Source organism: Talpa occidentalis, unplaced genomic scaffold (assembly GCF_014898055.3).
Source record: "Talpa occidentalis isolate TD23 unplaced genomic scaffold, MPIMG_talOcc4v2.1 talOcc4.14, whole genome shotgun sequence".
Classification (NCBI taxonomy): Eukaryota; Metazoa; Chordata; class Mammalia; order Eulipotyphla; family Talpidae; genus Talpa; species Talpa occidentalis.
The window spans coordinates 69,460,302-69,483,699 of record NW_023601433.1 but is presented as its reverse complement, the minus strand read 5'-3'; the positions used below and the strand labels follow the sequence as shown (position 1 = coordinate 69,483,699).

General features: G+C 42.4%; 1 protein-coding gene across 17 annotated transcripts in view; it reads right to left on the bottom strand.

Moving 5' to 3' along the window:
* The window catches only part of KIAA1217 (KIAA1217 ortholog), a 606,452-nt gene that overhangs the window by 26,054 nt on the left and 557,000 nt on the right, over window positions 1–23,398 (bottom strand). For 9 of the 17 annotated variants that reach the window (XM_054695157.1, XM_054695151.1, XM_054695160.1 and 6 more), the window contains 4 exons: window positions 16,332–16,436; window positions 15,768–15,817; window positions 11,491–11,657; window positions 1,566–1,741 (listed from right to left, as the gene is read on the bottom strand). In XM_054695157.1, the coding sequence (XP_054551132.1) occupies window positions 1,566–1,741; window positions 11,491–11,657; window positions 15,768–15,817; window positions 16,332–16,436 (498 nt within the window). The remainder of the gene's footprint in view (window positions 1–1,565; window positions 1,742–11,490; window positions 11,658–15,767; window positions 15,818–16,331; window positions 16,437–23,398) is intronic. The other 8 variants (XM_054695156.1, XM_037510713.2, XM_054695153.1 and 5 more) reach the window with 1 other exon arrangement.

Genomic DNA, 23,398 nt, shown 5'->3' with positions numbered 1-23,398 from the left:
TTGCTCCATCTTCTCCCGTGTTGGGCTACTGGAGATGGTATATCAAGATTAACATGTCTTTTCTAGGCCAGAAGCGAGAAATATCTCAGCTAACCAGTAAAAGTAATTGGGGGGGCTGCAATTGTATGGGGAATATAACAATAAAATTTATAAAAAAAAAAAAGTAATTTGCAAAGGAAGAATATTTACTTTTGCATAATTTAATTGGAACATTTAGAAAAATATTATGAAAAGGACATATTTTAAAGATGTCTTCAAGAAGAAACTTCTTTAGAAAATGGGACTGTAACAAAAATATTAATTCACTATAAATCTATGAACTAAAAATTAGAAGTATTTTAAGATGTCAATCATGATCAAATTTGATTTTTTTAGGAAAATACTAACTCAAATTGATTTTTTCCCCCTCTAGAAAGGGACAGTCTGATTCTAATCAGACACATTGGGTGGCCATCTGGAGTGATATAATCTACAGCTCAAACATCAAATCAGAATAGAACACAGTACTTTTCTATCACATGGACTACTGGGAATCTGGTCATTAGAAAAACCTGAAAGTTGTTCCCCCAAAATTGCAATTTTGCTCTCCAACTGAGAGATTTAAACTTTCCAAGAGAAAGGGGAATTACCAACACTAGGAAAAACCCACAAAAATTACTATTCATTATATTAATGGGTGAAATAGTTTCATGATAAATCTTTGTTGCGTAAGCAAACATATGTTAATATCAAAGATGCTCCTGCCCCTGTCACTAGGGAGTGAGAAAATCCAGCTCATTTCAATAGCAGGACTTGGGCCTCCCTGGAGGTGCAAGGGGTTAAGATGCAACCTATCAAGTTATCAGCAGCCACTGCAGCATGAATTGGATCCCTGGCCAGGGAGCTACCCACATGGCGGAGCTACCCAGCAGACCTCTCCTGACTCACTTACTGCTCCCCTTAGCGGTGTATTTCAGTCAATCCGCCTGTTCTGTTCCTCACTCTGTCTCTAGTGAATCCTCTCACCCTCCACACCTCTGGCCTGTACACCAGTTCTTGTATGCATAAATAAATAGATCTTTTAAAAAAAATAGCAGGACTTAGTGGCTGCTTTCAATAAGAACCTCACACATGACTGGCGGCATTCACAAATACATCTTTCATTCTGGAATCAGAGATACTTTACATTTAAACTCTTCTTTTGCTACTTTAACCAGAGTTGAATAACAGGAAGATAATTTTAATACTGTTACTTTGACTATTAGTTTTAATTTGAGATGAAGTGCTGGCTTCCCATTTATCATGGTTTTGCCACTTACCCCTTTTAATTTCCTGTGTTGCTGAGCCTGCAAAAGAGTAGGATGCTCTGACTTGTAGACAGATTGGCTTAGTTACCTGAAGACTGACTTTCCTGGGCCCAGAGAGACAGCTCTCAGTGTCCACCTGCAGAACCCTCACCTGTGCACAGCAAGTGCTCAATGAAGAGGAAGGGCGAGGGCAGCATTTAGGAATCACCTCCCAAAGGCAAAGACAGGCTTCCTTTCCAGGTTAAACACTGGGACCTGCACCAAGTGACCCGCACTCACCACAGCTTCTTGACGATCCTCTCCTCTTCATGCAGGTACTTTTGTCTCTCTTGCTCCACCAGGACGCGCTGTCGTTGCACCGGATCCTCCAGTCTCTTCATCATTTCAATCACTTTGCCACTGATTTCCAACTCAGCCTTCTTCATCATTGCCTTCAGCAGCTCCTGGTTCTGCAGCTGTGGAACAAAAGAAATCAACCTCAATCGGCTCAGCCTGACTGACATCAGGGCGCCTGAATGCCTGGCAGTCGTTAGCAGTGGGTTTGGATAAATAGCCTCACAGCTGAATCTTTCTTTATTTCAATGAGAAAGGGAAGGGAGTAAAGATTGTATATAATATTGCTTCTTCAGCCAACATCATAGTTATTGCAGTGAACTGACAGTGAGGTTTTCCGTCTGTCTGCAAAAAATAGTATCCTTTCTTCACTCTGTTCAGTGTATCATGGACACTGGGCATCAATTCTCAATTCTCATTGCCATAACTTTTTATTTTATTTTATACAAGAGCTGGGGTATAGGTCAGAGGCGCAGTAAGGTGAGGAGATTCACCAGAGACAGAGTGGGGAGCAGAACAGGCAGACAGACCAAAAACACTGGTGAGGGGAGCAGCGGGCACGACAGGAGAGGTCTGCCGCACCATGTGGGTTTCTCCCTGGCTGGCTGGGAATTGAACCCGTGCTGCAGAGGCTGCAGACAGCTTCACAGCACTGCGCTCAAACTGCTGCACCACCGGGGAGGCCCTCATTGCCATAACTTCATAAGGAGCAGCCAAGAGCACTAGTTTTGGAGCCAAGTAAACTTTGGACCATGCCCTTCACCCTCTCCCACATACACAGTGAGTCTTGGAGCTCATTACTTAGACTCTCTTAGTCTCTACTTATCTTTGAAAGTGAAGATTCCCTCTTCTTGGTAGGGGTATTCTGAGGATTAAATGAAATACTACTTGGTATGGAGTAGGACCTCAATACATATTCATCTGGCTGTGGACTATTTCAATGTATCAGTTAGAGAGACCATGTTTCTCTTGTTTATACAAATACCATGTAATCACAGACCATTAAACTACAGTACTTCTTGTTGCTGGTGGCAAAGATGATTCCAGATAAGCCCAAGGTTTTTAGCAATTTGCTAATTTTCCTGAATTCTATGTAGGCTACTTGCATAGGTAAGACCAGTTTCCCTAAAATTTTCCATATAACTCTGGACCACTCTTGTTTCTCACCCCAGAGAGTAGAGGATCTGAGTTTGCACCCAGTTTTCACCATAATCTAGTCAAACACTTGAGTCCTGTTTCCAAGAAGGTGTTGAGTGTTTCACTGGGTCAGGACAATTTTTTGACAGCACATTCAAGTGAATTCATTCAAATAGCCTCAAACACAGTACCCATTTTATACTTAGTAGTTTATACCTAAATTTCCCCATAAATTTCAATGAGATCTTATTGTTGCTTAGATTCATGGACTGTTCTACAACTTCAGGGGAGTGCTGACATCACTGTTATCTGTGCACGCTGAGGAGAAACACCATCTGACCCTGTCATCACCTGCTTGACACCTCGTCGTGTCTCCCTTTCTTTCTAATAAAGATATAATAATTCGACAGGAGCCACAGAGTTACCATCAAATTTGAACAACAGCACCCACTAGGGTTAACTGGCCACACAGAGAGAGACTGCCTGGGTTCCATTTCTAGTTTCACCCCACGAGATAGTGAGCAAATGATTAATGTCCCTGTGTGGGTCCCTAGTAACAGTTCATATCTCATTGACTGATAATGGATTTAGCAAGGTAATAAAGTGCTTACAATAGTGCCTGGCACAAAGCTAGCTCCCAGAACACACCAGCCACTGTTATCAGGGAGTATAATCCTGGGGGTGGGGCCTGCAGTATTGTCTGGGAGGGAACCAAATAAAAATGTGCCACTTTTGGGTTACTTCTGTGTGACTCATGGTCATGCTCTCTTGTTGCTTTTACTGCTAATGCCTTTTTATGGCCTTCTTAAAAATAGTATGTTGCGGAAAGGTGTCACAAATGGAGACAATGTGCATTGGAAGAGACGCCCGCCCCCCAACTGCAGCTCTACACAGCTAGGACTCTGGGCAAAAGGCACAAGGTGGTCTGACCCCTTACTACATCGCCAGCCTCTCTGCATTACATGCAGTCAGCGCTCTGCTCCAGCTACATGAACACACTTTCTGTTTCCACTGGTCGAGCACCTTTCTGCCACAGGGAATTTGCACCTGCTGTTCCTGACAGATGGTTAATTTCTGCTCTCGGGACATAGCAGGCACTCCATGAATACAGGGTGAATGCATGAGTTGAGTTAAAGCAGTAATGTTGATAAGAACAGATAACTGAGGATCCAAAATTCCTTTCAGAATTATGGGGTGAAGCATGGGTTCAGCCACACCTTGGGCTCAGCACAAATGCCTTGCCTCATTCTGACCGACAGTGATTGTTAAAACAACATCATAATACTACCTTCTACTGCTCAAATTCAAAGCCATGTGTCAAATCCCATGGATGAGTGATCAAGCTGGAAATGATAGCTGGAATATTTTACATTCTTGAAATGGAAATCTGAGAGATTGGCAAAGTGAAGTCCTGAGAAAGTGACTGGCTATGGGTCACTAGGTAATTGTAGGACCGAATCAGAATGAGAAGTAAGTCTTTCGAATTCAGCTTAGTAATTTGACAACCACTGCAAATTGCCCCTCTAACCAGGCAGGAACAAGTTTGTTTTCTTCCCAGCCACAAGCAGTTTCTAGCACACAAGAGGTGTCCAACACATAATTATTGTGTGAATCAACTCCAATACATTATTTCTGAAAAGACTGTGGACATACCCAAGGATCACAATTGCACGTAATATTCAAGTTATTCAACTGGTAACATGGTTGAGTGGCATTCAAATTAACCACTGGAAGAGGAGGGAAGAGGAAGGCTTACTTAGAGTTGCAGGATGTATGATCCTGCTACTCAGAAATAGGGGCCAACTGGAAGGACTAAAGGGAGAATTTTCCATAGCATATTGGCTAGCACATGGGCACCAAATGAGTGAATCATGAAGGACACACATACACATGGGTTCTCTTTTCACTTCTTTCTCCCCACCCCACCTGCCATCCTTGCCCCATGATCCTAGCACCCAGTGCTGAAGGCAGAATGTGGCCAACATCTGTCTCCAAATGCTTCAGATAAATGAGGTATCAGCAGTTCAAACCATTAAGTTTATTTTTATTTACCTACATTTCAATTATTAACTTAAACCCCCTCTATTAAGGTTTGGTTTACAAACAATAAAATATACCCATTTTAAGTGCCCAGACTATTGAGTTTTGACAAAAGTGTATGTGCACCAATGTAGCCACCACTACAAAGACACCACAACACTTTTCATAACCATGAAAAGTTCCTTCATAGACTCTTTGCAATCCATCCCCTAACCGCCAGCTCCAGGAAACCATCAATCAATCTGCCTCTATTCTATAGATTAGTTCTTCCTGTTCCAGAACGGCATGTAAATGGAAAAACAGGAAATATTTTCATCTGACTTCATCAAATTTGGAAAAATTTCAGTCATTATTTCTCCTAATATTTTTCTCTTTTCCCCTTAATCACCTATGTTTCAGTTCATTTTTGTCAGTTATTTTCTTTTTTTTTAAGATTTATTTTATTTATTCATGCATACAAGAACTGGGGTGCAGGCCAGAAGTGTGGGAGGTGAGAGGATTCACCAGAGACTGAGAGGGGAGCAGAACAGCTGGACCTACTGAAATACACTGCTGAGGGGAACAGTGGGCAAGACAGGAGTTGACTGTTGTGCCATGTGGGTTGCTCCCTGGCCAGGAATTTATGCCTCAGTGGTTGCCAATAGCTTGATAACACTGAGCCTTTAACTCCTCTTCCACCAGGGAGTTCCCTTGTTAGTCATTTTCTTTATTGCAGGTTCTAGTGTTAGATTTTCAAGTTGACTAATATTTTGTTTCAGCAGTGATTGTTCTTTCAGTAAGTCTTTTGAGAAATTGTGTTTTTCAGCTCTTGAAAGTGTCACTTAGATATTTTCTATATCTTTCATTTCTTATACATTGTGTTTATATTTTCCTTGAAATCCTTGGGAATGATTAAAATGGTTGTTTTAAATTCTTTGTCAATTATCTCATTTTCCATGTCAATACTGGGTGGTTTCATTGGGTGATTTTTCTTAAGGTTATGGGTCACATTTCTCAACATCATCACATGCCTAGTAATTTTTGATAAAATGTTCAACATGGAATTTCTGGATTTCATTGTTTTCCTTTATAGATGTTGACCTTTCTCTGGCAGACAATTCAGTTACTTGTGGATAATTTTTGTTCTTTAGAGGCTTGTTTTAAAGTTTTTTTAGCATGAATCTAGGGTAGCATTTACTCTAGATCTAGTCTGTCCTGACATTGAAGCACAGCCCTTTGCTGAATCTCTACTGAATGAGCCAGGTGATCAATAAAGCTTCTTTCTTTTGCTTGTTCAAACATGAACATCTATCTCCCAACCCAGTGTGAGCTCTGAGAATTTTTTTAGCTTTAGTCTCCTACTTTTTGCCTGGTCTTTTACACTATACATACTTGGCTTATTATTCAACAGCACACAGACCTCTAGTTCTCTCTGCAGTTTCTTATTTGGTATTTCACTCCACAAATTATAGTTGCTTTATTTCCTTACATGTTGATCTTATCTCCTCAACTTAGTGAGGTTGCCAATGATCTGTTTTCTGCATCATGATCTGAAAAGTGCCCCCAGGAAGAAAGTTAAGTCAACTGTAGTTTTAGCTGTTTTGTTTTTATTTTATTTTATTTTTTATTTTATTTTTTTTAATTAATAAATTTTATTTTTATATTCCCCATACAATTGCAATCCCCCCATTCTGACCCCAATCCCTCCCCTCCCGCCCCCCCCCCAAAAAAAAAGTGTCTCTGGTTCATAGTTTTTGTTGATTTTGATTTTCACTTTCTTATAGTTATTCATTTTCCTGGTCCCTTATTTAAGTTTTCTAGATTCCTGCTATGAGTGAGACCATCCGGTATTTTTCTTTTTCTTTTTGGCTTATTTCACTGAGCATGATCCCTTCCAGCGCCATCCATGTTGCTGCAAATTGCACGTGTTTATCTTTTTTGAATGCTGAGTAATATTCCATGGTATATATGTACCACATCTTCTTGATCCAGTCATCTATTTTTGGGCATTTGGGCTGTTTCCAAAGCTTAGCTATTGTAAATAGTGCTGCTATAAACATAGGTGTTTTCTTTTTATTCCTCTAAAGCCCGTAATCCTGTGTTCTACATTGTCTGCAGCCCAACGTGTGGAAATAGTTGTTCATACATTGGTTTATTTTCCAGTTTTCTAGATGGTCAACAGTGGGATGGCAAGTACAATTGCAATTATTTCTTCATCATTAAATAAAATTTATAAAAAATGCGATGCCTTGACATTTTTATAAAAATACTTTAACAGAAATAATGTTCTTGGTCATAAACAATTTAATTGGACCAGATAAGTTATTCAAAGCAATTTTATCAAAACACTAGAAAATGGCCTAAATCTCTTCTATCCACCTCAGAATGGACAGGTGCTTCACATATTCAATTTTGACTTCACAGGTAAGATTTTAAAACTATGTGTCTTGTCAATAGTGCCTAGCGTAACTGAAGATTTTGCTGTCTAATGGTGATAGTGAACAGTGGCTGTCCACAAGTTAGGAAATTCCATGATGACAGCCAGATCTCAGAATGACTCTGGACCACCAGGTAAGTCCTCAGGTTGTAGGAAACAGGTGTAGGATGCCTGAATTAACTGCATATTACCTGGCAGATGTTGCCCCATTTTAGATAGCCTCTGTGAGAAGGTCTGACTTGGGTTTGTATACTGTATGGCAATCTAACTGTCAATCCCCATATTGGTTCCATTTAGTATTTCTACTTGGTGGGAAAAAACAGGTCTGTCTGCTCAGCATGGTTAAAGCTCCAATGTGTTTTTTTTTCTCAAGGACACACTCCCATGACAATTATCTTGGATGTCTGAAAATTGGCACATTTCTAGAAGGCACTATATTCTACAACTTAAAATAATTGTATTGAATTATATCATTTCAAACACAAAGACTCTGTGGTGTTTTGCTATGTTTCTTTTTTAAATGTTCATGTTTTACTTCCTCCCTTTCTTAGGAAGACACAGTAAATTCTCAGTAATATTAAAAATGGAAAATGAAGTTCAGAATAACCCACGTTTTTATTTATTAGGAAGCAGAATAAGGAAATATTCAATAGGAACCAAGAAAAAGTTGTAGGAATTGTAGAATAGGTTGTGATCCATATTTTTTAGGTCAAGTTTCATTTGACCACAGAAGCTGTACCATTACTTCCAGAAACTTTTCTCTTCCCTCAGGGAAGGGGGGAAAATGCAGTTACTTTGTGGTTATGGGATTTTTTTTTTTTTTTTAAAAACAGACACTGGTATTTTGGGGGGAAAAAAAGATGTAGCTTATCATTCAGAAAAAAGTAGGTGCTTCCTGAATTACATTAGGGAATGTAAAAAAGGTAATTATCTTTTGATGGGAAAATTAAAATACAAGACCTTCACCTGTTTCCTTTTCCAATGTTACCGTCCAATGGTAGACCCAGCTGTTATGAATATACAAATTCCATATTGCCCTTGTACCAGTCCAGCTAAGTAGAGAACGCATCTGAGTAGTCCCTCGGAAAGAACTGCTTTGTTTGAAGTTGCGGCTTTAAAGTCACTTGGTATCTTTCACACTTAACAAGGTATCATAGTTTCAGTATCAAACCTGTTGCTTGTTTCTGCTTTACACTTTGTGATTGATGACTGAGATCTCAACATTTTTAAAGAGGTATCTCAACAGATGGAGCATTCATATTACCTGAGAACATTTTTACTCTGGAACATTTCAGAATCACCTATGCCTGGCCAGACCAAAGAAATCAGACTCTACCAGTGGTTCTCAAGTATCAATAATTTTGCTAAAGGTGTTTGGTGAGTCTAGTGGGTAGGCAGGATTACGAACCTTTCTCCTAGACTGATAATTCATGTGAAAGTGGGAGAGCCGGGAATCACATGAACAGAATTTAATCATTTTCTTGAGCTCCTTAGGCTCTTTTTGCCCAATTTAAATCTTCCCACCCCACTGTGTCTGCATCAAATTTCTAATCCTGAGAATAATCCATCAATTCTGAAAATGAAATGTTCAAATAGGATATGCTTTACAGTCTAGGGTTTTCCAGTGATTTAATTATCTAATTACTGGAGCCGGCTGCCAAGCACAAAAAAATTCAGTCAGTTTCACTATTTTATAACACAGTTCAAAGAACATTTGAATTTCTAATTCAATTTTTGTTTTTTTGAGACTATTCTACAGTTTTATATCTCTCGTAATGATAGCTCCATTATTTGGCTTATAATCACTTTGGGGTTGCACTTCCTGTCTGGTGTATAATACGTATGCTGGAAGGGAACTGGTGCTGCTATAACTTAATTATTCTAAACAGCACTTTGTCTTAAATAGACTCCCTGACTGACAGGGCTGGGGTGGGAGGGGGGTGCGTAGAGCTGGCTGGGACACAGGCTACAGAGAGGCGGAAACAGCAGCAGCCAGGTTAGACACAAAGCTCTTATCTCTCCCAGTATCTGCTCTTGAGAATTGCACAAACTTCTTCCCTCCCCCCATTTTACTGATTTGCTAATTGTTTACACAACTATATAATTTTGGATTACTACGTCACACCTTCCTATGTCCCCCTCCTTCACTCACCTTCCACCAAAGCCCCAATGAGTGACCCTGGCTTCTAAACTCAAGAGCACAGCACTGTTTTTTATAGCTGGAAAGTTGAGGGTCTGAGCAGTTGTGGGGCAATAAAGGGAATTTGTGGTTAAAACAGCAATCCCAGACTTTGACCGAAGGACTTCTCGTTTGAGAAGCTACAGTTTTACACTGAACCACCACAATTCAAAGGTTGCAAGGAGTGGCAAGCTGTAGGAGACACTCCCTGGACAGGCAGAGGAGCAACACCACCCAGCACCAGACTGACGCCACCACCACAAACATGAATGCTTTGAGCTCAAATTTGTCACACTTCAGGGGAAGCATGAAGCATGACGTTTATGCTAAAGCAGTTCCACTCCTGCCCTTCAAACTAACAAATGCACACTTTTGAAAGCATTAGGTGTTGCACACATATGATAGGAATTTTATACTTGCGAGCATCCAGGGAGGACCTCACATTTCCAAACGGCCAGTAGGTGGCGCTAAAAGGCAGGAGCACACAGAGTACCAAATATGTGGTTTTTACTTTCCAATATTTAAAAACACAGATATTTCATGTAAAACCTGTGTTTCCATATTCTCTTGAAATACTGAAGGATCCAGAAACACTGGACTCTAATGAGTGCTGACTGTCCTTTAGAGGAAAGGCACCACTGGGCCTCCTCTACCTCATTTGTTAGGTTCTGTCTGGACGCTTGAGCATTTGACTTCATCACCCTTGCACACACCCTCGGCACAACCTGTACACTTCACTGCAAATAACATTGAAAAGCAAGGAGGAGCAAGTGCAAAGGGTGGAGAACTTCACACATGAAATCATTCAGAAGAGGATTTAAATGAGTTTGCATGGAATGCGTAAGGTGTCTAGGACACTGCCTGAGAGACAGAGGAGCTTTTGGAGACCTGAGTATTGAGCAGTGTGATCCATCTGTTCTATCAGCCCTCTCTACCCGTGATGGAGCCTCAGGGCAGATCTCTCAAGGTAGGTGCTCTTCTGTTTATCCTCTGGTGCGCAGAGGGCAAGGGAAAGTTATCTTCTTAGTTTTAATTGGGTGGTGAAAAATCTAGGACTCTGGCCATCACTGAGTTGACAGGAGAGAGAAGCTATAACCGGAAGCCCTGTCCTTATGGGAGCTCATCTGCTCAGGAGGCTTCACCTGCTCAGGAGGCTACATCCACTGGCTACTGAGGATGCCACACCAGAGTGCTGCTCAGACTGGTGGGTGGGGTGCTTCTGGAACCGGGGGAATGCCTGCACTGCTACAGTCTACGCCAACTTTACCACCTCAAAGCCTAACCTACCACCAAAGGCAATACATGAAGCAGCCACATGATTTCATAAAGAAAAATGCAGAGTCTACTTCCTTATTGCCCAGAACCAGGAGATACATTATTCTGCTTGCTCAGATTCACAGGACTTGTTTACCAAGATTCATGACATGAAGAGTCACTTTTCCTTCTCATATACTTCATATATTCCTTAAAATAGAGAAGGGTAAGGGAAATAATACACAACATTATTTCCAATTATTTGGAATCATTTGGAAATCACATGGAATGTACACTATCCATATAACACACAAGTGTTCTTCTCAATACACCATCCATGGTGACTTCTTTTCCTTATGGATTCATCTCCTAGTCTAAACTCACATTTCTAAATACATTGTAAATTTCCTTGTTAAAAAACAACAAACACAGCTGACTGTCATACCTTTGTGCCTTTATGCCCACTGCCAGGGGAGAAGCAGGGAGCTGAAAGATGGTATCAGCAAGAAGTCATCACTGGCTGTTAGAAGGATCTATAGGACTCCTCTCCTTTCAGCTCTCCCCCCACAAATATGTTCAGTGGGTGTTCAGGGTAAAAGCATGCATAGCCTAAACAAGTGGCTGTAGATCCACTAAGTTGCACTGGAAGGCTGGCCTAGGCCAGGATTACGTACATGAGCGAGGAATTCACACCAGCACGGTCCTGCTATTCAGGTGGAGTCAGCTCCTAGGCATGGTTGGTGGAAGGCGCCATGGGCTGGGCACGCGGGAGGAGGCAAAGAGGAGGTGCAGCACAAAGCTGACTCTGGGCAGAGAACACTGTCCGCAAGGAGTATGGTTTGTACCTGGAGCTGTCGCATCTGCTGGAGCTGGAGCCTGAGTTCGGTCACACTGCGCCGCATGTGGAGCAAGCTGGCGTGGACAGCGGGGGTGCCCATGGGCAGGGACTGGCTGGAGGATCCCATGGGCTCCAGGGCGCTGAGAGTCTTCCCTCCAGAAACATGTGGCATTCCTATGAGAAAAGAGCAACAGAGAGTCTAAGAATGACAGAAAATAAAGTCTAAGCTGTAAGTTCCCTCTGAATGAGTAACTCTAAAATTGCTCATTTCCTTCCTTAGTAATATTTTTTTTGAATTATATTGGTTCTCTAAATGGCCAAAGTAAGGAATTGGGTTTAAATAAATAATGGGACATTCCTGCAATGTTATAGTATGCAGTCTGCAGACAAAGTTCTAGCAGTTGCCACTGTAGGAAGTCACATCATGGCAGCATGTGCAGCGTGATGCCCCTGGTTCCATATGTGCATCTTCTTTAAACACACAGGTTTCAACAGAGAAACGACTGGCTAGCTGGACATATCACGAAGCGTGAGCAGTATCCCCAATGGTGATATTCCACGAGTTTAACATTTATGGTACTATTTTTTTTTTTTTGGTATTTTTTAAACCTGCACAGAGAATATCTTAATTTTATAAAGGAGAAGCTAATTTTAAAATTCTAGATCCTGACACCGGGTTTCTCCAAGATATTTCCTGCAGGCTGAGTATTTGAAGAATACACACTTAATTCTGGGGAGAGAGGCAGTGGTTCAACAAGGAGAAACTAATGAGAAGTGGTACTCTCCTGAATTCCTTTGGATTTCCAGACCAAAAGAAACACACTCTTTAGTGAGAAAAATCAGGAATGATGCAAAGCTCTTTAGGAGAGGAATCAAGAAAGGCAGCAAAACTTTTCCTAAACAGTTTTGCAGCTGCCAAAAAAGTTTGCTCCTAGAGTCCAACTTAAATAATGCTTGCATCTATCATTAAATTCATCTGAGAAGGGCCTAAGTAGAACAAATTTACCTTAAAAATGACTCAAAAAGGATTCCAAGTAGCACATACAGGATCAGCAAGGTATAGGCATCAAAAGGACATGCTATTTCTGTCTTAGAACAATGCAATTCTAATGGAACAGAATCCAGAGTAGATGCTGCATCTCCTCCACCACTACACCCCCTCCCCCAACAAGTGGAAGGTTTTTAAGATGACCTGTGGTTGCCTATATACCCTGGAATGGCTACAATGTAGTGATATCTTTTCATCACGGGTCAGCAATCATGGGACCTTTCCTTCTCCAGCACACACAGAGCTCAAAAGCCTCAGCAGAGTGGTCACCAGGGGGCTGCAGGTGGCATGCCAGTGTGTGAGGTGCCTTACAACTGGCCTCTCACATGCCTGGCCTCAGCAAAGACAACGGAAAACTGACAGCACCAAATTCCTCACCCTTGGGTGGCCACCCAACTAGAACTGGAATCCCAACCTTCTTGTGGCCCACCTGGAGCACTCAGGGGAGCAGATGAAAAGCATTTTAAGGATTTACAAAGAACCCCAACAGACAAGACAGAGAACTTCGTGTTACTTTCATGAGTTTAATTGGTCAACTCGCATCATCATCAGTTGTTGCTCTGACCAAGGTGCCTACTCATCCCCAAAACAAAGTCACCCTCAAAAAAAAAAAAAAAACCAAAAAAAAAAACCACCAAGATTAACTATCTCTGTAATTATTCAAAAAGACCATTCTTTAATGATGAGGATGCTCAGAAAGGGACATGTACTAACAGAAGCATCTCAGAGTTAACATAGCACCTTCAAGATCAAGCAGCCTGCGTGGGCGCACAATAAATTGGGTTTTCCTTTTAGAATTGATCAAGTTGTTTTGTCATTGTTCCACATTCACAAGCATAAGCATGTGGATACACACGCATCATACAGCATCATTTCTACAAATGATATTAAGTTATATCTCTAATAAAAATGACAGTGTGTGAGTTAGCTGCCTCCTGTTTGGTACTAAGAAGAGTTCTAATTCCTCACCCAAAGGCAGGCACACCCTCCTCCTTTCACACAATCGGAGAGTACAGGTGTACCCCGCCAAAATCTTTTCATGGAGGCTCAAGTCTACATACCATCTATGAGTTCAATGCCCACAACTGATTTAAAAAATATCTTTCATGGGCCTCCCTGCTGGTGCAGGCAGTTGAGCACAGTGCTGTGAAGCTGTCTGCAGCCTCTGGACAGTGCTGGTTCCATCCCCGCCGGCCTCAGAGCAATCCACATGGCGAGCAGACCTCTCCTGTCTCTCCCGCTGCTCCCCTCAGCAGTGTATTTCGTCAGTCTGCCTGTTCTGTTCCCCGCTCTGTCTCTGGTGGATCCTCTCACCCTCCCGTGCATCTGGCCTGTACCCTGGTTCTTGTATAAATAAATCTTTAAAAAAAAATTTCATGACCAAATGTCTTTACAAACACTCTATTCATATAATTTCTTCACTCTTAAATCCTCTTAAACCTTTAACTGTGGTTTCTAATTCCATCATTCACTGAAAAGGGAGGGAGACCTCTAATAGAGGTTGCAAAGTTCACATTAAAGAGGTTCCTTTATCTACCGCAACTTTGAGATATGACTGAGAGATAACGTCATATGGTTTTCAGGTAGACAGTGTACTCATTTGTTGCACTAATACATTGTACTATGATCACCACCAGTCTTAGCTAGCAAGTCTCTCCTGCTACTTAATTATTATTATTATTATATTTTGGTGATGAGATCACCTGAGATCTACTCTCTTGGCAACTTTCAAGTATACAGTACAGTTTTATTAATTGAAATTACCATGCTGTACATTATCCCCCAGGACTTAATTCATCTTCTAACTGGAAGTTTGTACTTTCTGACAAACATCTTTCTATCTCTCCTGCCTCCAACCTCTAATAATCATCATTCCACTCTGTTTCTTTGAGTTCAGTGAATTCTGTCCCCTACTCAACCCTTAAGTTTATAATAGATCAAAAAATAAATGACTAAATAACTCCAAAATAACCTGGCAATTGAACTTAAGATAAGTTTAGCAATTTTCACAAAATAATTCTCTGGGGCCTTTCTGGTGGCGCAAGGGGTTAAGATGCAGCACTATGAAGCAATCCACAGCCACTGCAGCAAGAGTTTGATCCTCCACCAGAGAGCTACCCACATCACAGCAGACCTCTCCTGCCTCGCCCGCTGTTCCCCTCAGCAGTGTGTTTCAGTGCATCTGCCTGTTCTGACCATAGCCAAGGTCACTGATTGATTTCAAGCCCCAAATTCTATCTACTCTACTATACCCTACAACACTCTGTGGCTTCTCCAAATTAGGGGTTTCGCCCAACTTGCTACATGCTTCCTGTGTAATTCAGAAGCCAAACATATGTTTCTGGTAACAATTTCTATTTCTAACCCAAGGGAGGAAGATCTCATATGCTTGAGAGAGGCCCCCCCTTAGGCATACTGGGTAAGATGTACATCAAATATACCCAGATATTAGTGATCTTCACTGGGAATATAATGGAGGCCTTTGGGGTGGGGGGGTGTTGGCATTTAAAAAGCAGAACTGGTCCAAGTATACTTCTTCCACTTCATCCACTGCTGACTCCCTCTGGGCTCTGCCCCTTCTCATCCATTCCCATATTGCAGCTGGACTAAGTTCCTTCCTGGTGTAGAACCCTCTAATGACTTCAGTGGGCACTCAGAATAACACCTAAATTCCTTACTATGACATTTTCACATGCTTTTCTCTCATCCTGGAAGGCTCGTCCCCTCCCTCTCCCTAAGTCATCCTTTTGGCCTTTGTTTGTGTCACTTCCTCAAGGTAATGTCCTTGGTCTAAGCCAGATCTGTTGGTTAAACATTCATCCTGCAATTTTCTTTATACTCAACACTGAAATAACTCATTGCCCTTCCTCAATTTTCCTCTTAGGATTAGAAGTTCCAGGAAGGCAGCCCAGTCAGAATGATGCCCACTATTCTTGCACAGCATCAGGCACATATATATTCGTTGGTCATATAAGTGGAAAAATGGATAAATGACTGGATAAGTGAGCAGATGAACGAAGACTGAAGAGAGGGAACAATGCTTAGACCCCCTGAATGAATGACTAATCTGGAGCATTGGCATTAAATAGAGAAGGTATGGTAGTAGAGGGAATTATCTGGCAAGTCACTGAAATCACACCCCAAAGGGAGTAAGGGAAAGGCTGAATACTCCTGAAATAAGTCAGGGCTAATCAAAGGCAGTCTGCAGGCCTCCCAGAGCTCCGAAAAATACTTACCTGCACTGTCTGTGTGGTTCTTATTGGCTGTGGTTTTCATCATTTTCTCACTGAATAAAAGAAAAAGAGAATGAGCTATACAGTTTCCTCAAAATGCCTTTTTTTTGGCCCTTTCCATTCATTATTCTAAGCAATTAGCAGCAACTAGTGATGGGATTAAGCAATGAGGGTATTTTAACATCAGCACCACTTTAGGCCAGAATGGAAAAGGCGGCTTCCCAGGTGTGCGTCTGACACTGCAGGTGGGATGTAGCTGAGGGAACTCATGACTTTCAGATGACACGAATGTGAAGCTGTGTGACGTGTGGATGGCGGCTGCAGGCACTGGCAGTGGTCCATGAAGCCACATGCACTGGGAAGCCCATTTACCCTTCTTGGGCCAAAGTGTTACCTTCGACCAAGAATTACCAAAGGAAAAAACACACACACCATGATTCATAGAGATGTACATATTTTCAGCCTTGAAATGATTACAAGAAAACAGATTTGAATGAATGAATGAACTTAATGATTAAAGAGAAACAGACTGAATTAGTTTTAATTGGTTTGCTTTCTTCTTTTTACCTAGACGCATCTTTGCTATTACTTGTAATGGGCCCTTTAAAAAGCGCAGACTGAACAAGGCCAGTTAAACTGGCAATCTGTTTCTCCATGGCTTGCATCCTTTCTCTGTAAAACAAGAGAATTGTTTGTTAAAGCTCTATTGACTTTCAGACTGGTTTTTCTAGGTGAATGATCCCCTGAGGATTATAAAAGGTACCACCTCGTAGGCCACCAAAGTTCAGCCCAGCCTGGCTCAGGGAATGTGAAGCGCCTGCAAATCCTGCTGAACTCACGAGTCAATGATCAGTGCTGAGTATTAACCCAGCGAGCTCACTGAACAGACAGACACCAGACTGACCGGCAGAGGATTCCTGGGAAACGGAAGAGCGTCTCCCATGGAGATAATTCTGTTTGCACTGTCATGTGCTCTTGGGCCTCTCTGCCCTGCTGTGGCTATTTTACCTCTGGCACTAATGGTTTCTGAGAGCAGCCCAGTGGCAAACACTTCTGAGCTGTACTAGACAGCTTTGGTTAGGAAGCAGCTGAAAGGGTTTTGTGAAGCTGCAGAGTGGGATAGAAAGCTGTGGGGCCAACCGAAGCACACGCAAAAGACAACAATATTAAGAAAGGTAACACACAGTCACATCTGCAGCTCTCAAGAATATAGGAGCATCTGATAGGAAAGACATGGCAGATAGGATTCCAACGCTGGCTATAGCCACTGTCCTGATTAGGGTTTAATCAGCATTCTTTCTGATCCCTCCCGGATCAACCACTTCCATTACTCTGTCCAACAAAGGAGAGCAGCAGCATTAAAAATTGATACAAATCCAGTGTTTCTGACTTCAGGATTCATTTGAGGGAGATTATCTGATTTAATAATTCATAAATAAAATGGTCTTTCCTGATTCAGGACGCTGATCTTCAAGCTGTTCATCAACAGGGTTAGTGCTGAATGTTACAGCACAGCTGAGACTGTTTCCCTACAGCCACCCCCAGCATGTTGCATATCCATGGCATTTTCCTGGGCTCAGTGGACCCTTGGCTTCCTGTCAGGCATCCCCAAGGCTATAGTTTTAGGATGCAGAAGAAGACAACCTCAAAACAGCACCCCACTCTCCTAAGTCCTCGGGGGTGATGTTGACAGTGTTGCAGAACCTCCTGGGATGAGTTTGGATGCTTTAGAGCAAAAGCCCTGTGCACAATCCGGGCATCCACATGCTTGGCTTTCATTCTTGTGTCAGTGAGGATGGAAGTAAATGCTTCCTGGGTGATCTCCTCTGGGCTATGTCACCAGCAGGGCCATCAGGAAGGAGACATGGTCCTGCAGAGTTTTGAGAGTTCAGAACGCTTGAGCTTGATGGTCAAAGATTCTCATACTGTCCAGGAAACAGCAGGGTTTGCGCAGCTGACGGAGCATGCACTGCACAATGATGCCCACCGCCAGCCACCACCCCGACCAAAACCACTCCTCAAAATGCAATTCTTTTGACACATCGTAATGAGAAAACTTTTCCCTCCTATTTAATCATCAAAGTGTTTCTGGTTTCAGGATTCATTTGAGGGAGATTATCTGATTTATAAATTCATAAATAAGATTGTCTTTCCATTTCATGGTTGGTAATCTGGAAACAATTTTATGGTTTAACTAAATTACGGCAACTGGAAACTTCGGCAGCTTTCCTCATGATGAAATGTTATGAAGTATGTTTTAATGTGAAAGGGGAAAAGGAGAAATGCAGTGGAAGAACAGAAATTAAATACAACCCTGTCATTTCACTGCAGTGGTAATTTCAAATGATAATCATCAGAATATTAAAGATGTTGCAGCTAATTCTTGCCAATATCATTTGGTTTAAGGTATTATACTTACTGTTGAAAAGATGGTTTAAAAGTGATTTCATAAACTATTTTATGTCATTCCATAAACCATATTTATGTGATTAGTATGTGTGGGTAACTAGTTATTTAGTGCCCTAAGTCAGCCTGGCTAAATGAATCTTTTTGAGCCCAAGCATAATATTAGTAAAAAAATTCAAGTCCAACCCAGGGAAAGTGCTGATCCCAGTATTTAAATTCCTGTTGCTATAACTGGCTTTCCTGCAAGCCCCACGCCTGTCTGTGAGGACGAAGCACACCCAGACTGCTTGTGGTCTGCTGTGTTCAGAGTATAGGGAATGGAAAATAAATCTACTTTTGGGGGAGTATTTTTAGATAGTAACTCCATTTTTACAAAACTTCTCAATTATTTTTTGACTAGGGACTTGTCTTTGTTCTGAGGCCTCCTTCAACCTGAATTAAGTCCTTATCATTGTATTCCTAAATCAATGAATGACTATTAAAAAGAAGTCAATGCTATCCCCAAGATGACACTGGCAATTTCCCTATAATGAATCACTAAACAGTTTTATAAATATCCAAAAGTAGTAGCTAGGGGAGTTGGTAGAAACTAGCCGACTAAGATTATGTGATCAGCCCCCGATCAACCCCTGGTCAGAGGACTTGCCTCCTTGCCAATGAAAGTCAGAGGCATGGGGTGTACTTACCTAGTTTATCAGTCACTTCTAGTTCTATATTTTGTGATTTTTTTCCCCCGTTCCTCTTTCTTCCTTGTCATCTCTCTTCCTGACAGGAAGTGAGAAAAGGTCAAGGAGTCATCAACAAACATTCCTGAGCACTGAATGTAAATGAGGCATCGTGCTAGCTGCTGGGAATGTAAGAGTAAAAAGTATCATCATCCTCAAGCAGTACTCCCCTTTCAGAAAGTCAGTTTTCTGAGAGAAATCTAAGTGAGTTAAATCCTTTAGTTTTGGCAATGCTGAAGCTATTTTCCAGAACTGCAAAATGAACAGGCTTAAAGCTAGGCTGTGCCCTTGTTTGCTCATGTCCTGATTCTCTAGTATGAGGGGGAAAAATCCAACAAAATTAAATATGCTGTTTTCAGATGGGTTGAAAACAGAGCACTGGAATTCAAATTATCTGAATTTGTGGTAAAGCTTCAAATATAACTCTGAGCAGTGAGCTTTCTATTTCTATCCAAAGTTAAACCATTGGTGATTAAAGACATTCGTTCAAATTTTCCAATAAATTTAACTTTCCTTTGAAACATCTAGAGTTACTGAAGAGATATTGATGGAGATGGTGGTGACTGCAATGGGTTAAAATGATCCATACCTCTAAATATTTCCTAGGCATTAACACAGCCCCCTGCCCCCCAACCTCATGCGCCCTGCTATTTAGGAGTAACGACCACATCTTGCACTCTTTCTTGCATTCTCAGTATGAGATGAGGCACAGGAGTCATGAAGAAATATCTTTTTTAACCCTGATCTTGAAGATTGCTATTTCTCTCTGTCCTCTGCTTATGGAGAAGAAAGATCGAGTATGTTCTGTTTCCTATTGTCACATCAATCCGTCATCCGTTCACCTCTCAACATCTCCCTTGCTTCTGAATTCTAAATTACTCATCTAAGTTCTCAACCAGTGTCCAGGAATTTCCCTCACAACCTTGGATGACTTTAGCATGAAAGCTGGTCTCATATCTGTCACACCCTGGTTCTTCATCTTTTATAGCTTCAACATCTGCACCAATAACCCTTTCAAGGTGGCATTATAGAACCTGGAACTCTTCTTCACAGACACATACTGATCTTAAATTCTCACTTTGTGTGTATGGATTTACTGTCTGGGTCTGATACTCTAAAATCCTCTTAGAGTAATCTTTGGTTGTCTTTGGTTTTCTTATTCACAGAAATCTCTTTTATTTCCTGCATACCCAGCCATCAATACTGTCTGGAAATACCTTTTCACCTTCCTGCTCCTCATCCCAGTGGAACCTCTCACTCTCCACACACACACACTCTCTCCACAGTCCTAATGGGATTCTTTTGCTTTTTGCCTCCCCCTTTGCTATGCTGCACGGGCTCTGCTTTCTGATCGGAGGGGAATAAATGGCCCCATCATGTCCCTTCTATTCCTTCTCACATCACTTCTTTTTGGTGATCCTTCAAGGAGAAAAAATGGGAAATCTTATTAGGCAACCAGGTTTTCCCCAAGTCAGGAAAAGACAATAACCAAAGCAAAGGTGTTCCTCTAGAATTCTGTATTTTACTTACACCCCACAAAGATGTGTACACTGATGACATCTGTTAAGAAATAGGGAGAAATGAAGCCCCATTTACAAAGGTTTGGAGAAAAAAGTTATTTCTAATCAATAGTTCTTCACATATCAGGACTGAATGATGTTTACCCTGAATGCCTTGGGTGACATTTGATCACAACTTCAATTCAGCAATCACAGCTGAGCATGAGCACTGTGGTGGTCACTGAAGGTCAATGTTGCCCACCCTTCTTCTTGACCTGGACTTAGGAAGGCCCAGCCTGGGTGAGCGCAGGTGGCTGGCTGTGGTGGGGTATGTGGGCTCTCAATGGTCAGGAGCTCCTGGATGGTGGAGACAGAGCAGTTAGCCTGGGAAGAACAGCTCCTTGTAAGAGGAGACATGTGGATAAAGCCAAAAAGGAATGGCAGGATTTAGCAGGAGGAAGAAGGAGGAGGAAGGAGAATGTGAGTGGAGAAGGGTGTTCTAAAGAAAGTTCTAGGGCCCGGGAAGAAACATTAAACTAAGTATAATTTAAAGGAAGCAAAACACTGCACCAGGAATGAACCCAGATTTGTGCTGAGTCCATTACTTACAGTGGCGTGACCATTCTTTCATCCATGAATCTCACAAATGTTAACTGAGACCCTACTGTGTATTAGGCAGTGTTCTAGGGACTGTGGATATGGAAGTGAACAAAATAGACAAAAACCCTTGGCCGTGTGGAGGTTACATTCTACTGACAAGAAGAAGATGAACAATTAATCTTAGACACTACTGAACATGAAGGAGAAAAACAAAGCTGGTGGGGGACAAGGGAGGGATTTTGAATTTTGATAAAGTGTCCAGAGAGGGCCTCACTGAGAAGCGACTTTTGAATAAAGACCTAAAGGGAGTGTGTGAGGGAGCACACCTAGCATTCTACCTGAGGCAGGAACATTCCAGGTGTGGAAGGAACAGACACACAAAACGGAGGCAGGAACATGCCTGGCTGGGCTGAGGAGCAGCCTGAGGGACCAGGTGCCCAGAGTGGAGTTTAGGACGAGACAGTGACAGGAGATAATGATAGGCAGGCGGCAGAGCTGCCTTGTCAGGAATCCTGGGGATCATCTTCCAAACCAGGATAGTGAAGGGAGAGCAATTGGTTGCTGCAGAAGGACACAGGGGTAGACGGGAACAGACCCAGCCCAGTGGAGAAGCAGGTTCTCCCTCCTTGGGGTGCTTTGAAGGACTCTGCTTTGAGTTCGACCAGGACTGCCATGGAAGATTGGGCTGAAGAGGGAGGTGAAAGCACTGGCATTTTAACAGCATTGCTCTGGCTTCTCTGCTGAGAACAGAAGGAAGATGGGCAGGGTCAGAGTGGGGACAGCAGGTAGAAGACTGTCGGGTGAGAAGTGGCAGCAGTGAGGTGGAGATCAGTGGCTGTAGTTAAGGAATCTTTGGACACAAAGGGGCCATTTCTACTCATTTCTTCCCCTCTCCAGTCAGTCAGAAAGCAGAGCCAGTGCAGCATAAGCCAAGAAGGAGGCAAGAAGCAAAAGATTCCTGCTAGGACTGTGAAGAAGGGGCGAGGGGTCTGCTGGGGTGAGGGGCAGGAAAATGAAAAGAACTTTCCCCACAGTACTGATGGCTGGGTGTGCAGGAAATAAAGAGGCTCCTGACGAGCTGATTTGTGTGAATAAGAAAGAGGCCTCCTAAGGCCCCATTCCTGTTAACCCCTGTTATGTAGAGGTGTCCATTCTCTAACACCGAAGGCCACCTCTGAAATATTGCCATGTGTACAATTTTACAAGCACGGGATTTTTCAGTTAGAGGCAACTTGTCTAGGCCCCAGACTTCCTTTCCATTCTGGCTCAGTGATCGTGATAGAAGCAAGAGGCAAAGGCAGGGGCAGGCCCAGCAGGTCGGGCAAAGCTCAGCCCCACCCAGGCCTGTGTGCCAATGTGCTCCGTCATGGGTTTGCGATTTGCCAGCAAGCAGTCTTCTGCCCTGCACAGCAGAGGCACTTGGGATTGCTCCAGGAGCCTTTAATCTACTTTGCAATCTACTTTCTGTGTGGAGCTTCTGGCTGGGACTGGAATGCGATCCCAAGTGAGGCAGGAAGGCACATAATCAGATCTCAAGGAACAGCCACTATCACACCCTCTGCAAGGGGGTGGCTTCGTGACCTATGTCACTAGGACTCTTACTTGTAGAGAACTTTTCAGTCCACTGAAATGGCACATAATCCTTGCAGGCCACAGCTCGAGTCCCCTCATTACAATGACACCACTGAGGCTGGCGTTCTCCTAAGAAAAGGGCACGGCCAGCAGACTCCTAGCCTCAGTGCTCCCAGCTTGACTCTGTGCCCCATCCCTCCAGTAGTGACTCACCAGGGGGTGACGGAACTCATAGTGGGGTGACAGAATTGTGGGGTGACAGAATTCACTTCCTGTGACAACAGCCTTCAATCCCCAGGGCAAGACCACACCCTACTTTATGAAATCACCTACTTTGCATTTTCTTTCTCCTCCCCGAAGGTAATTTTAACACTAATATTGATGCTCTGGAACTGATCTCTCTCTCTCTCTTTATTTTGGTGCTGGTACAAACTAGTATGAACAGCCATTGGTTCCCGTTCTGGGCTACCTGAACACGGGTGTGGGTCTGTAATTTACCTTCCCACAAGAGAGGATGCCAGAGGTTTTGGAGAGAGTCCTCTGAGTTGTTGCAAGGGAGCTGTGCAAATAAGTTCCTCACTCGCTTTTGATCTGTAAAATCTTAGCGTGGACTCAAAAGAAGTTAAGATCATGACTCTGGGAAAAAGAGGAAGATGTTTCCTATACTTGACTTCTCTCGTGTGCTTCTCTTTATATTTTTCATCTTAGATACCTGTGCTCATGGGAGGTGTTAGGGATGCAGTATCTTTATTACAAAGATAAAAAATGTTAACATAGCGTGATAGTGAAAATATTTGACCAGCAGCTCCAGTCACTGGGCCTCCAGGAAGTC